The sequence below is a fragment of the Manis pentadactyla genome, chromosome 16 (assembly GCF_030020395.1).
Source record: "Manis pentadactyla isolate mManPen7 chromosome 16, mManPen7.hap1, whole genome shotgun sequence".
In the NCBI taxonomy this organism is placed as follows: Eukaryota; Metazoa; Chordata; class Mammalia; order Pholidota; family Manidae; genus Manis; species Manis pentadactyla.
Genome location: NC_080034.1, coordinates 75,068,790 through 75,084,174, shown reverse-complemented (window position 1 = coordinate 75,084,174; position 15,385 = coordinate 75,068,790). Strand labels below are relative to the sequence as shown.

At 36.9% G+C, this 15,385-nt stretch overlaps 1 protein-coding gene across 3 annotated transcripts in view; it reads left to right on the top strand.

The window, feature by feature from the left end:
• The window catches only part of CDKAL1 (CDK5 regulatory subunit associated protein 1 like 1), a 615,335-nt gene that overhangs the window by 277,708 nt on the left and 322,242 nt on the right, over nt 1-15,385 (top strand). For all 3 annotated transcript variants that reach the window (XM_057494166.1, XM_057494167.1, XM_057494165.1), the window contains one exon: nt 2,674-2,777. In XM_057494166.1, coding sequence (XP_057350149.1) covers nt 2,674-2,777 — 104 coding nt within the window. The remainder of the gene's footprint in view (nt 1-2,673; nt 2,778-15,385) is intronic.

The window sequence follows — 15,385 nt, the reverse complement described above, 5'->3', positions numbered from 1 at the left end:
TTGAATCTTGATAATGACTGCACTGACTCTATAGATGGCTTTGGGTAGTATAAGAATTTGAACAATATTAATATCTTCCAATCAATGAGCATGGAATATCTTTCCATTTTTTTGTGTCTTCAGTTTCTTTCATCAATGTCTGATAGTTTTCTGTGTACAGATCTTTCATCTTCTTGGTTAAATTATTCCTAAATATTTTATTATTTTTGATGCTATTTAAATGAGTTCATTTTCTTTAATTTTTTAAATCAGATAAATTGCTGTAATGTATAGAAATGCTACTGATTTTTGCATGTTGATTTTGTGTCCTGTAATTTTACTGAATTCATTGATTAGATTTAACAGTTCTTTAGCTGATTCTTTAGGATTTTCTATATGCAAGATCATTTCATCTAAAAACAGATAATTTCATATTTTCCTCTGATTCAGATGCCTTTTATTTCTTTTCTTTGCCTAATTACTTTAGCTTGGACTGACAGTACTATGTTGATAGGAATGGTAAGATTGGATACCTTTGTTGTGTTCTTAATATTAGAGGAAAAGCTTTGACCCTTTCACCGTTGAGTATGATGTTAGCTGTGGGCTTGTCATATGTGGTCTTTATTATGTTAAAACACGATCCTTCCCTATCCAATTTGTTCAGAATTTTTGTCGTGAATGGATGTTGAGTTTTGTCAAATGGTTTTTCTCTATTAGAATTATCATATGTTTTCTATCCTTCTTTCTATTAAGGTGATTTGTATATGTTGCACTGTACTTTTTTTCCCAGGAATGAATCCTAGTGACCATGGTGTATGATCCTTTTAATATCCTTTTGAATTTGGTTTGCTAGTATTTAGTTGAGATTTTTTGCATTTGTAATCATGAGGGATACTGACCTGTAGTTTTCTTGTCATGTCCATGTCTGACTTTGATATCAGGGGAATGCTAACCTTGTAAAATAATTTTAGGTGTGTTTCCTGCCCTTCTATTTTTTGGAATCGTTTGAGAAAATTGGCATTAATTTTTCTTTAAATGGTTGATAAAGTTCACCATCTGGTCCTGTGCTTTTCATTATTGGGGTATGTTTGATTAGTGGACTCAGTCTCTTTGCTTATTATTTTATCTGTTCAGATTTATCTTCATGAGTTAAATCTGTTACATTGTAAGTTTCTAGGAATTTATTCACTTTCTTCGAGGTTGTCCAGTTTGTTGGTATATAGCTGTTCGTAGTATCTTATGGCCTTTTGTGTGTCTGTTTGATCAGTTATGTTATCTGCATTTTTTGAAGTAGATTCTTTATCTGTAAGATGGGGACAGTAACACTCAAGACTAGATTGATAAATGAAATAATGTGTGTAAAACATCTAGAAAAGTGTCTGGTGCTCAAGCAAGGCTAAAGAAAAGTGCGTTACTTTCCCAATGAGAAGCCAACAAGGTAGTTTTTTCTTTCCCCTTGTTATGGAATAGATGGAAATTAAAAAGAGGAGACATGTAACAACTGGGAGACAAGAATCTCTATTCATAAGAGAGAGCCTGAAATTTTCATTTTTTTAAAAATGTAAATGACTTAGGAAGAAAGGAGTGTTACTTGTTTAACGTTTTGTAGTTGTTTGAGCAGTAAATATCTTTTCAAAATGTGTGTTCCTTAAGAGTTCCAGGCAAAAGTAATCAGAAATTAAGCATTGCGTATTTGGTGAGTACAGTTATGCATACGTATTTTAAAGCTATATATTGGCAATGTTACCCTTTGCCAGGTTCTGTTACTAAAAATTCCATTTTTCTCATTCTGAAGTTTTAAACGAACATTTGTATAATGATAGTATTTTAAAACCTTGCTTCTTGTTGTGGCAGCTGAATCACTTGAAAGATGTTCTTTTCTGTTTTGTTCAGTGTTGCTGAGCCTTATCATTTTGGCATGGGACTAATTTGTCAATTATAACTGTTTCTGTTATAATGATAAAATTTTCTTAAATTGTATTTTAAAATTACCAGAATAGAACCAACGTTTTAATTTTTAAGAGACTTTATGATGTCAAAAAACTATTGGGAATAATAACATTTTAATAAGTAGAATTTAATAATTATGTTTTAATTTTTCAAAAATGTTTTCTTTCTGCTTATGTACTTTGACTAATTTAATCCTGCACAGCATTCACTGAACTTGTTTTAATATTTTTTTCTGATTTCAAGAAGTGAAAACATTACCTGAAAATTTCTAGGAGAGTGTTGTGTTGCTCATTTATTCCTGTGTCAGTTAAAAGTTAATTGAATATGCTTTATAATATCTGAGTAATGCAGTGTATATAAGCAATACTAAAATTGTAGTTTTATGATGGCCAAAGAAGTGTCAGTGGTTTAAAAAGATGTGGATCTTAAAATCCTTTTGAGTAATCATTGTAAACATTTATAAGCTTTGCTTTTCATGGATATGTGCATTTGAAGATAATATGACATGATTTGTACAGCCATTCTTGAATAGTTGAAACTTAAGAGAATTGCAAATTTCTGTGTCTGGTGGAAATAAAATAAATATGAAGTATGGTAGATACTGTTTTTTTTTTTTGTCTAATGTAAACTGACAAATGTTACTAAAATAACATTTTAGTGTATATTTTGGTTTTTATTTTTTCCATGTTAAGTGTGCACAGTCTTCAAAAGTTTACTCCTCATTTGTTGTTATAATTTGAACAGGTGCCTCAACTCTTGTACCTACTGCAAAACTAAACACGCCAGAGGGAGTTTGGCCAGTTACCCAGTTGATGAACTAGTAGACAGAGCCAGACAGTCCTTTCAAGGTAAGAGTTTCTACAGTTATGTACAATTTCATCTTCTTAATAAATCGTAGCAGTCTTCTAAGTAACACTTTACTTCAGAGACAAGCTTTTTAGCTCTCTGAGGAGCTGACAAGTATTTCAGCCCATCTCATAAAGGATGTTCTCAGATTCCGTCAGGTTATAGTGTCCACGTTACTCTTCTTCCCACCACTCTTCCATTTTCTTATGACTAAGGTGAGCGATATCTTTAGATTCCATGCAAACGATGAAAAAAAACAACAACAGAAAATCCATGACCTTCTGAGGTGTGGTAAGACTTTGTGAACTGAGTAAAATACTTTTTTGAGACTTCTGCCTTTTTCTTTGTTAGTTTTTGGACCATTTAGAACGTAGAGCTACCAGGGGTTTCTTGGAATCTTGGAAGAAGGTGGGTCTTGCTGTCAGCCTGTAAAGCTAACCCTCTGTGCCCGCAGCACTTTGGACCTGTAAAGAGGGGAACCGCGGAGTCCTAATGGGGATCACCCTGTGTGGGTGGCAGCCACTTCTGAATCATCACCTGCCGGGAAGTGCGATTGTCTAGGCATCTCTCAGCGTATAGTTGAAACTTCCCTTTCACAGGAGTCCCAGTTGCACTGACACATACGGCTGAAGCCATAAATTTCCTCTTTAGTCTTGCCTATGTGTATGTGACACTAGTGTGTTTTTAAAGCCAGCATGAGGTGATCTGTTGCCTCATCATCTGTGGTTAACAGCTGTTGGCAATGTGCTTTTCCGTTGAGCAGGTAACTTGGAACGCTGCCTCTCTGCTTCACACCCTGAGCCTCGGAAAGTATGAGTTCCAAACACAGGTCTTTATTTAGTCTATGTAAGGCTTTTATCAGCATGAATTTGGAATGCTTTTTATACTAGAAAAGTTCCCTTGATTGATTTATTAGCATCACCCAGCAACTTTTTCTCCCTTTTTGTTCTTAGCTCAGTCCCTCCTCCCTTCACATTCAAGGTGTATTGAATGAGGAATAAAAGGGAACTCATTGGCTCTTGCCAGTGTTCTGCTTTAGAGCCAGGTGATGATCTAATCCGAGGACAAGTCTGGGTGGTTGCCTTTTCTACAACATGCTACTCTACAAATTTTTCAGAAGGGGCATAAATTTGCACAGGAACCTGTTCTATTTGAAAAATGATGCCTTTGTGGCATTCTTAATGGGGGGTTTGCTTTTCCACACACCTGTGAGATAATCAGGATATTAAAACTGCCAGATCTATCCAAACCCTGCAGATTGGTACCATAAGAATTAGTTCCTTCAAGGTACTTTTTCAACATTATGCATTTCTAAGTGTAACTACATAGAATTTTTTAAAATCTCATTTTACTCTGAAGATTTATTTGAAGAATTGAAAACTGTTAAGTTACCATGTAGGAAGTGAAAATATTCTCAAGGCTCCCTCATATGTATCCTCACTTGTAACCTGTACTAACACTTTGATATGATTGTTTCATGACTTAATATGGACACATTTTGTATTATATGTGACTATAAACTGGTTGTAGAATTTTCTAAAGGCATCCAACATAGCTATCTGATCTACCTTTAGAAATGCCCTCTAAGCAATACAGGAGTAGTGTGTTACTGTCAGACTTCAGTTATTAATTAACATTGTTATAATCAAGTAGGTTGTGCTGGTTAAGGTGAATGATTTCAAAGACTACAACAGAGGTTAGCGGTGACTTAGTGGCTATTTATAAGTACAGTATTAGAAGATACTTAGTGCTTTCATCATCATCAGTGTATGTATATGTGTGTGTGTGTGTATACATATGTCTGTATATGCCATTTTATTTCCAATCATGGGACGTTTGCAATGTGAGGTTTTTCTGTTGTCTTGCTTTCTGTATATTAGATTTGAAATTGAATGCTAGTTCTTAGACTGGTGAACTCATTTGATTGATATGTGGTACTGTTACTAAAAGATTGAGGCCATAACTTTCTAGGTGAGCCATGTGCTTAGGAAAATTTTAAGTCGTCCAGCATTTGGTATTTTTTGCCATAGGAGAGAGTGGATGTAAAATGGTTTCTCAGAACACTAAAAATATGCTGACTGTACAGTCAGCTGCCAAAAATGAGAAAGGGGCTCATTAACTTGAATGGACAGCTTTCAGTGAAAATTATTTATATTTTTTAATAGAATTTTTTGAAGTTTACCTATTACAAAAATTGCAAATATATATTTAATTGGTTTCCTAGATTTTTTGTCCTTCTTTCTCACTTAACCAAGTTGCCTTGACATTTTCATTGACTATTTTTACCTTCTCAGTGTGTTTATCATTTCTGTGGCAGTTCTGTTTATAGGATTTACCAGGTAACCTCTGGATATCATCTCATTGTTCTAACCAAATGTTGGGAATTCTTCCCCCTTATTTCCTCACCTCTGCAAAATTTAGGTTTTAAAAATTCCTAGGCATAGCAGTGTTTGGGCACTAGGCTTTGACATGGTTGCATTTTAGATATCTAGAAAAACATGTCAAACAGTGACCAAGATTCTGTTGGGGCCAGAATGAATTTAAAAGCTAATGTTTTCTAGGATATTTGTATTGATTTTTCTCTAGCAGCTAATCCATCAGCTTCAGTTGTATAAGTGATGGAACAACCTTTTTAAGTGTGCTGGTGAGTGGTGTGGAAACACCACCTTTCACTGCTGTGTCTGGAGTCAGAAGTAGAGATGATCGATGAGCTATTTTTATAGGTATTGTGTGCTTTTCTAGAGCTCATTTGTGTGTTGCTTTTTTCTCCCTTATCAATCTGAAAAACCCTCATAAGATAAGTGGCACAAAACGGTTATGGAAAGGTAAATGAAGTAAGATGAAAAATTCAAAGCAGGGAGAAAATTTCTTGGTGCTTAATGATTTCAGTATTAATGTTGGAATTTTAGAAAATGTAAACTCTGATTTCAAGACTTGTAAAGATACTATCTGTTGTGTGTGAGATTAATTGTGAAATGCAACTGGAAAATATTACTTCCTGCCCTTTTAGATAGGAAAGGACATGAGCAATATTTGATTTTCTTGTGTGTAAACCTCACATTGTTGTGTTGTGTGGTATTCATAAAGCTGCATTTGACCGACCACCATTTGTAATGATTACTGTGTATTGATTTTGATCAAAGCTCAAAAGGCCAATTTATTGTGTCCTGTTAATTTATTTTTTATTTTTTATTTTTTATTTTGATATCATTAATGTACAATTACTTGAACATTATGGTTACTAGACTCCCCCCATTATCAAGTCCCCCCACATACCCCATCACAGCACTGTCCATCAGTGTAGTAAGATGCTATAGAATCATTACTTGTCTTCTCTGTGCTACACTGCCTTCTCCGTGTGTGTCCTGTTAATTTTTATGGCAGTTATTTCAATGTCTCTTTTATTCCTTTATCTTTTCATTTGTGCTATGTTCATATAAAATTTAGAAACCTATTCTATAGAATTAATAGTGTTATTTTACATGTTTATTATATATTGTCAACGTCCAAAAAAAGAATTTTAGGCAGCTTACATTAAGTGACTATATGTAATGGATCATGAAAATGAAAGCTGTATGAAATGCTGTATTGTGTTTAGAAAGAGGGCAGGTAATTTTACCAACTGGTGAATCCTGGCTTTCCAAAAGAATAAGGAATTGGGGTGATTTATATAATTTGAAATGAGTGTATAAAAGGAAGTATGTAGTTTATAAAGAGAAATGTATATGTTTCTAAGCTCTAAACACACTGCAAATTATTATTTTCATGCACCCTTTCCCTGAAGGCAGTCAGTGATGGAATAGAGATGGTGAGACATAGAAATTCAAGATAGCATCTCTATATGGCCTACTGATTCCTACAAAACTCCAAAACGTAATATTAAAATGTGACTTAAAAAATTATCATGGGAGAGCTGAATAAATGTTCTGTAAATAACTTGATAGGGGGATATGACGAGTTGCTAGATATTAATCAGATATTCAGTTTAAATACTGCTTTGTTTTCAGAGAATGCCAGTTGAGGCTGTCCATGGCAAAGCAGAGGATAGTTTACCCTGCCTTCTCCCGTTCAGATCTCTGAATTTCTAAGTCAGTGGTGGTCAGACTTCTAACAATAAAGGGAGCCCTTCAAATGAAATATGAATGGGAAAAGCAGAACCGGCTTGGCTGAAGTAGGGGTGGGGCCCTGTTTCCTGAGCCCTTGCCTGTGAGGCCTTTCCTCGAAACCTCTGCGTCCGGCTGGAACTGCTGGTTTTTAGAGTAGAGTGCTCCTAGGCACCCTTGCATAAGCCAGAATGGCACAAAGTGAAGAAGCAATACCATTACTTTTTGTGGAACAATTTTTTACCATTACCAGACCCCAAAAATAACCTCTCAGGCTTTTCTGACACATCTTGCTGAGGGATGCACACAACAAATTGAGGTAAAGCCAGGATGCTGAGTCGCAGACACAGACCCGCCCCGAGCAGCGGAGGGGTCCCCCGGGGCACGTGCCTCCCAAACACACCCAAGGGCAGTTTTCACCTGCCACCTTTTCTTGTGAAAGCAAAAATCTCCTTGGATTTCCTTGTGTTAGTGAAAACAGATCCTACGGAAAGTCTTGCGGAAAATGAGCTTTGTTACTCCCACGCTGCCATTAAAGGGGCAACTGACATTAACTGAGTACTTACCGGGTTGTGTGGGAATCAAGAACATGAAAAAGCCATGCCCTTGATTTCAGGGACCTCCAGGGACCTCCTCCTAGTTTAGGAGGACAGAGAGTAGCGTGCTGGACTCAGGAACACTCAGGTACTCAGAACCACGGAGCAGGTCTTCGGGTAACCGGAGTAACTAACACGAAGAAGCACCTGTGGACGGCGAGCCCGTCTTGTTTTCTGTCTAGGATGACGTGGCGGTCTGACTGCGCCTGCGTCGTCGGCCCCTCGGGCCTCCCCGGCTCCTGACAGTCATTCCTAACCACAGCCCGGGGCTCGCCTCTCCCTCTCAGACAGCGTTCTTGTTCAGCCAGTGTCATTTGGTTATGCTCAGGATTCTAGGTGAAATCTACTTGCCTTTTGAATCTTGAGGTTTATGTAGGCTAGGGTTTATGAAAAAAAAAAAACCAAATAGTGACTAAGTAACTATTGGAACTATATAGGTGTTATTCCATTCATTTAGCAAATAGTTATTGAGTATTTATTAGAAACAGTTCATGTTTCTCCTAGTAGGCACATGCTTTAGAAAAGTGGGGATAACAGTATGGTATTATAATCAGCCTTTGATTACTTCTGCCAATAAGATAGGGCAGCCAGTGGTGAGGTTTCCTGATAATTGGGCAAATAGCATATCTTTGCTTGGGAAGCAAGGATGTAGCCCCAAAGGTGTCTTACAGAATGACATTTGTTCATAATTCTCTAAGTTTTCATAGTTCAGAGTACTTATCATCCAAAGTTTAGAAAATTGGGAGCTTCTGGGAACACTTTTTTGGATCCATCTTTAGAAACACTGGAGAGTAATCAATCCCCCGCTATTATTGGTGAATTTTATTCTTTTACTCTATTATGTTCTACAAAACAACTTGCAAATGTGCAAGAAAACCTAAACATATATGGAAAATAATGAGAACCTGGGGAAGCAGATTAGAAAAGTCAGGAGGTGGGTGGACTTGGACATGGGAACTAGGCCACAATCACATTTGCAGTTTCGACTGTGAACTTTGTGAAAGCTTATTGTCTATAAGGAAAACGTCCCCTGCTTGGCATTAGATTTAAAAGAAGATTTTCATGTGTGAGTCCTGTAGGGAGTACTGAGAGATGTACTCAACAGCAGTCCTTCAGCACTCAGGTTCACAAACTAGTTCTTGGAGTGGTGTATTTTGGCATTCCTTGTTAAAACTTGCATCTGTGCCCCCAAAAGCATAACACTCTGAAAGGATCAAGACAATACATTCCAAATACTCGTGACTCCCTCGGGACCTGGCTGCACCCCCATAGCCATTGGGCACCTCCAGGGAGTCCCACCGTGGCGGTGAATAGCCTAGGGGTTTGCCCACCCCAGGTTGTGCATGAGGTGGTACATTTGGCATGTAGGAAGAAGACCCTGGCATTGTATTTATTTCTGTTTCCCCATTCCTTAAAATTTTCTTTCTTTTGTATATATTTTATATTGTACATACTAGTACAATAGTACGTGAGCTTAATGAACAAATATACATCTATGGGGATGCATTCTTAAATTTTTTTATTGATTCAGGAAAGTGTTTTTCAAAATGTGGAACCCACTGACTCAGAGGAACAAGTCGCCTGCCCATTTTCCGCTGTAAACCTAATCCTTTCAGCCAGGCATTTGGTTTGAGCAGGGCAACCGAGTTCTTTGTTCTCTGTCAAGGTCCTAAGATGCCCATATTCTGTTTTGATTGAGTGCAAATACATCTGCTTTTGCAATCAAATAAGCAAATAATAAAGTTTATGTCCTTTGGAGGAAAACTAAAGTACTTAGGGGATACTGTTGCCATGCAGTTCTTCTGCTCAGTGGAGAGACGCCTCGTCTGTGGTTGCATGTGTCCTCTTTCCTCCCATCTGGGTCCCAGGTCCCTGGCAGGCTGAACCAGGAGGGCCCGAGTCAGGCGTATGTGGCAGTGCGTGTGCGGGTGGAGGGGGTGCTCAGTAAATGTTGGGTGAGTGGCTAATCCTGAATTGATTATGCCTGATGAAATTCCATATGCGACTTGGAACATGTAGTGAAAACATAACCTGAGAAGCTGTATTTGTGAAATGGGCAAGAGATATTACTTAGTTTCAGCTGCCCTTCAGGCACAGTTGAGCACTGTGTCTTACAGCACAGGCTTGATATTATTGCACCAGATATTTAGTGGTGGTGGTTCCCCAAGATTTGAAGACAATTACTTTTATAAATGATTTCTGGGTTAACAGCTATCTAGAGTTTCACTAAATGGGTATGTCCATTTAGGCCCGCATTTATAGTTCTAAATAAACACATATTTGCTTTGATATTTTTCTTTCACTAAAGAGAATTCTACAAATGATTTTTGGTGACAAGGCGACAAAAGCTAACCGAGGGTTTACTTTCAGAGTTTGAACTGAGGGTGATCTGTCTCTGGGATCATTTGGTGCATGTTTTGGAAGGTTGTTTAATGGCATTTTAACAGCTCTGGAAAGATGTGAAAGCAATCCTGCTACCTGGTGGTTTGTAAACCTGACCTTTGTGAGATGTTTTCTGGGCAAAGGTATGACTTTGTGACGCCAGCAGCTTTATTGATTCTGCAGAGTCTGCAGTTTTCTAACACTGACTGTCAATGCATTCCAGCTGAAAAATTATTAAATTTCTTCTCCTGCTTGTGTGGGTATTAAATTGCAGTAAACATATGTGCGTGCTGTCAGGTACAGTAAGCACAATTTTCTGCAGGAAATAAGTGTTAGTGGGACCTTGGCTGTTCTGCAGAGGTTATAAATTTCTGTATTTCTTCGCATTTGTTGCTCTTGGTTTTATTTTTTATTTCTCTTGGTGACTTCCAGCACATTTCTTGTTATTTGTAATTTAAGAAAGAAGAGTTTGATTTTCATGGCTGACTTTAAAAAAATATGCCCTTTAATTCATCACATTTGATAGTGTCAGAAAAGAAGGGTGTGAGGACCTGGAAGTAAGAGGATTTAACCAGAGAAAATGTAATTGGGGAACAATGAGAAAGATCTGATGAAATGATGGATTCAGTGAATGAGGAAAAGAGTGAATGATTAGATGACCATACGCTCCACATGGATCTTTGGGATTTGCTGAATTTTAGTTAAGGGAGGTGAATGATGGGGAGATAATCATCAATTATGAATAATGGTGTTTACAAAGTTTATAATAACCTGGAAAATGCTTCATAAATTTGGTTAAAAAACATGATGTAAAATCATATGTATTAGGCAATCATGGCCAGTTTTAATAAGATATAAGCAAAAATAATTAAGTACAGGAAAAGAAAAAAGGAGAAATGAAGCCAAAATGTCACTTTTCTTAGAGGGACAAAGAGTATATTAAAATTTTTTCTACTTTTAATTTTTCTGAGTTTTCTGTAAGTAAACTTTAATTAAACTACTTAAACTTCATTTTTAAGGACTTGCATATTGTCAGTTTAGAAACTAAAATCATGTATATTTGATATACAGTCACTTAAAAATTTTTTTTATTAAGATATAATTGATATACACTCTTATGAAGGTTTCACATGAAAAAGCAATGTGGTTATTACATTTTCCCATATTATTAAGTCCCCATCCATACCCCAATGCAGTCACTGTCCATCAGTGCAGCCAGTTGCCAGAGATCCACTATGTGCCTTCTCTGTGATACACTGTTCTCCCCGTGACCCCCCACACCATGTGTACTAAACATAACACCCCTCAATCCCCTTCTCCCTCCCTCTGCACTCACCCTCCCACACCCCTCCCCTTTGGTAACCACTAGTCCCTTCTCGGAGTCTCTGAGTCTGCTGCTATTTTGTTCCTTCAGTTTTGCTTCGTTGTTATACTCCACAAATGAGGGAAATCATTTGGCATTTGTCTTTCTCCGCCTGGCTTATTTCACTGAGCGTAATGTCCTCCAGCTCCATCCATGTTGTTGCAAATGGTAGGATTTGTTTCTTTCTTATGGCTGAGTAGTATCCATGTGTATATGTACCACATCTTTACCCATTCATCTACTGATGGACACTTAGGTTGCTTCCATATCTTGGCTATTGTAAAAAGTGCTGCAGTAAACATAAGGGTGCATATGTGTTTTTGAATCTGAGAAGTTGTATTCTTTGGGTAAATTCCAAGGAGTGGGATTCCTGGGTTAAACAGTATTTCTATTTTTAGTTTTTTGAGGAACCTTCATATTACTTTCCACAATGGATGAACTAGCTTACATTCCTACTGGCAGTGTAAGAGGGTTCCCCTTTCTCTGCCTCCTTGCCAGCATTTGTTGTTCTTAGTCTTTCCAATGCTGGCCATCCTTACTGGTGTGAGGTGATCTCTATTGTGGTTTTAATTTGCATTTTCCTGATGATTAGTGATGTGGAGCATCTTTTCATGTGTCTGTTGGCCATCTGAATTTCTTCTTTGGAGAAGTGTCTGTTCAGCTCCTCTGCCAATTTTTTATTCGGGTTGTTTGCTTTTTGGGTGTTGAGGCATGTAAGTTCTTTATATATTTTGGATGTTAACCCCTTGTTGGATATGTCATTTACAAATATATTCTCCCCTACTGTAGGATGTCTTTTTGTTCTGTTGATGATATCCTTTGCCATATAGAAACTTTTTAGTTTGATGTGGTCCCATGAGTTCATTTTTGTTTTTGTTTCCCTTGCTTGAGGAGATGTGTTCAGGAAGAAGTTGCTCATGCTTATATTCAGGAGATGTTTGCCTATGTTGTCTTCTAAGAGTTTTATGTTTTCATGACTTACATTCAAGTCTTTAATCCATTTTCAGTTTACTTTTGTGCATGGGGTTAAACAATAATCCAGTTTCATTCTCTTGCATGTATCTGTCCAGTTTTGCCAACACCAGCTGTTGAAGAGGCTGTCATTTCCCCATTGTATGTCCATGGCTCCTTTATCATATATTAATTGACCGTATATGGTTGGGTTTATATCAGGGCTCTCTAGTCTGTTCCAGTGGTCTATGGGTCTGTTCTTGTGCCAGTAACAAATTGTCTTGATACTGTGGCTTTGTAGTAGAGCTTGAAGTTGGGGAGCATAATTTCCCCTGCTTTATTCTTCCTTCTCAGGATTACTTTGGCTATTCAGTCTTTTGTGGTTCCATATGAATTTTAGGACTGTTTTCTCTAGTTCATTGAAGAATGCTGTTGGTATTTTGATAGGAATTGCTTTGAATCTATAGATTTCTTTAGGCAGGATGGCCATTTTGACAATATTAATTCTTCCTATCCATGAGCATTGGATGTGTTTCTGTTTATTGATATCTTCTTTAATTTCTCTCATGAGTGTCTTGTAGTTTTCAGAGTATAGGTCTTTCACTTCCTTGGTTAGGTTTATTCCTTATGTATTTTATTCTTTTTGATGCAATTGTGAATGGAATTGTTTTCCTGATTTCTCTCTGTGCTAGTTCATTGTTAGTGTATTGGAATGCCATAGATTTCTGTATATTAATTTTGTATCCTGCAACTTTGCTGAATTCAGATATTAGATCTAACAGTTTTGGAGTGGAGTCTTTAGGGTTTTTTATGTACAATATTATGTCATCTGCAAACAGGGACAGTTTGACTTCTTCCTTGCCAATCTAGATGCCTTTTATTTCTTCGTGTTGTCTGATTGCCGTGCCTAGGACCTCCAGTACTATGTTGAATAGAAGTGGGGAAAGAGGGGATCCTTGTCTTGTTCCAGATTTTAAAGGAAAAGCTTTCAGCTTCTCGCTGTTCAGTATGATGTTGGCTGTGGGTTTGTCATATATGGCCTTTATTATGTTGAGGTACTTGCCCTCTGCACCCATTTTGTTGAGAGTTTTTATCGTGAATGGATGTTGAACTTTGTCAAATGCTTTTTCAGCATCTATGGAGATGGTCATGTGGTTTTTGTCCTTTTTGTTGATGTGGTGGATGATGCTGGTGGTTTCCGAATGTTGTACCATCCTTGCATCCCTGGAATAAATCCTACTTGATCATGATGGATGATCTTTTTGATGTATTTTTGAATTCGGTTTGCCAATATTTTGTTGAGTATTTTTTTATCTATGTTCATCAGGGATATTGGTCTGTAATTTTCTTCTTTTGTGGTGTCTTTGCCTGGTTATGGTATTAGAGTGATGCGGGACTCATAGAATGAGTTTGGAAGTATTCCTTTCTCTTCTACTTTTTGGAAAACTTTAGGGATGATGGGTATTAGGTCTTCACTAAATGTTTGATAAAATTCAGTGGTGAAGCCATCTGGTACAGACGTTTTGTTCTTAGGTAGTTTTTTGATCACCAGTTCAATTTCATTGCTGGTATTTGGTCTGTTCAGATTTTCTGTTTCTTCCTTGGTCAGCCTTGGAAGGTTGTATTTTTCTAGAAAGTTGTCCATTTCTTCTAGGTTATCCAGTTTGTTAGCATATAATTTTTTATAGTATTCTCTCATAATTCTTTGTATTTCTGTGGTGTTTGTAGTGATTTTTCCTTTCTCATTTCTGATTCTGTTTATGTGTGTAGGCTCTTTTCTTGATAAGTCTGGCTAGTGGTTTATTTATTTTGTTTATTTTCTCAAGGAACCAGCTCTTGCTTTCATTAATTCTTGCTATTTTTTTATTCTTCTCGATATTATTTATTTATGCTCTAATCTTTATTATGTCCCTCCTTCTGGTGACTTTGGGCCTCATTTTTTCTCCTTTTTCTAGTTTCATTATTGTGAGTTTAGACTGTTCATATCGGATTGTTCTTTCCTGAGGTAGGCCTGAGTTGCAATATACTTTCATCTTACCACAGCCTTTCCTGCATCCCACAGATTTTGCGGTGTTGAATTATTGCTGTCATTTGTCTCCATGTATTGCTTGATCTCTGTTTTTATTTGGTCACTGATCTATTGGTTATTTAGGAGCATGTTGTGAAGCCTCCATGTGTTTGTGGTATTTTTCATTTTCTTTGTGTAATTTATTTCTAGTTTCATACTTTGTGGTCTGAGAAACTGGTTGGTACAATTTTAATCTTTTTGAATTTACTGAAGCTCTTTTTGTGGCCTTGTATATGATCTGTTCTTGAAAATGTTCCATGTGCACTTAAGAAGAATGTGTATTCTGCTTTTGGGTGTAGAGTTCTGTAGGTGTCTGTTAGGTCCATTTGTTTGAGTGTGTTGTTCAGTGCCTCTGTGTCCTTACTTACCTTCTGTCTGGTTGATCTGTCCTTCAGAGTGAGTGCAGTGTTGAAGTTTCCTAGAATGAATGCATTGCATTCTATTTCCCCTTTTAATTCAAGTAGTGTTTGTTTCACATATGGAGATGCCCTGTGTTGGGAGCATATATATTTATAATGGTTATATCTTCTTGTTGGATTAACCCCTTTATCATTATGTAATATCCTTCTTTATCTCTTGTGACTTTCCTTGTTTGAAGTCTATTTTGTCTGATACAAGTATTGCAACTCTTGCTTTTTTCTCTCTATTAGTTGCATGAAATACCTTTTCAGTCCCTTCACTTTTAGTGTGTGTATGTCTTTTGGTTTAAAATGAGTCTCTTGTAGGCAGCATATAGATGGGTCTTGTTTTTTTTTTTTATCCATTTAGTGACTCTATGTCTTTTGATTGGTGCATTCAGACCGTTTACATTTAGGGTGATTATCAATAGGAATGTACTTACTGCCATTGCAGACTTCAGATTTGTGGTTACCAAAGTTTCAGGGTTAGCTTCCTTACTATCTAAGAGTCTAACCTAACTCACTTAATATGCTATTGCAAACATGACCTAAAGGTTCTTTTCTTTTTCTCCTCCTTTTTCTTCCTCCTCCATTCTTTATATATTAGGTATCATATTCTGTACTGTTTGTCTATCCCTTGATTGACTTTGGGAATAGTTAATTTCATTTTGCATTTGCTTAGTAATTAGCTGTTCTACTTTCTTTACTGTGGTTTTATTACCTGTGGTGACAGATATTAATCATTAGGA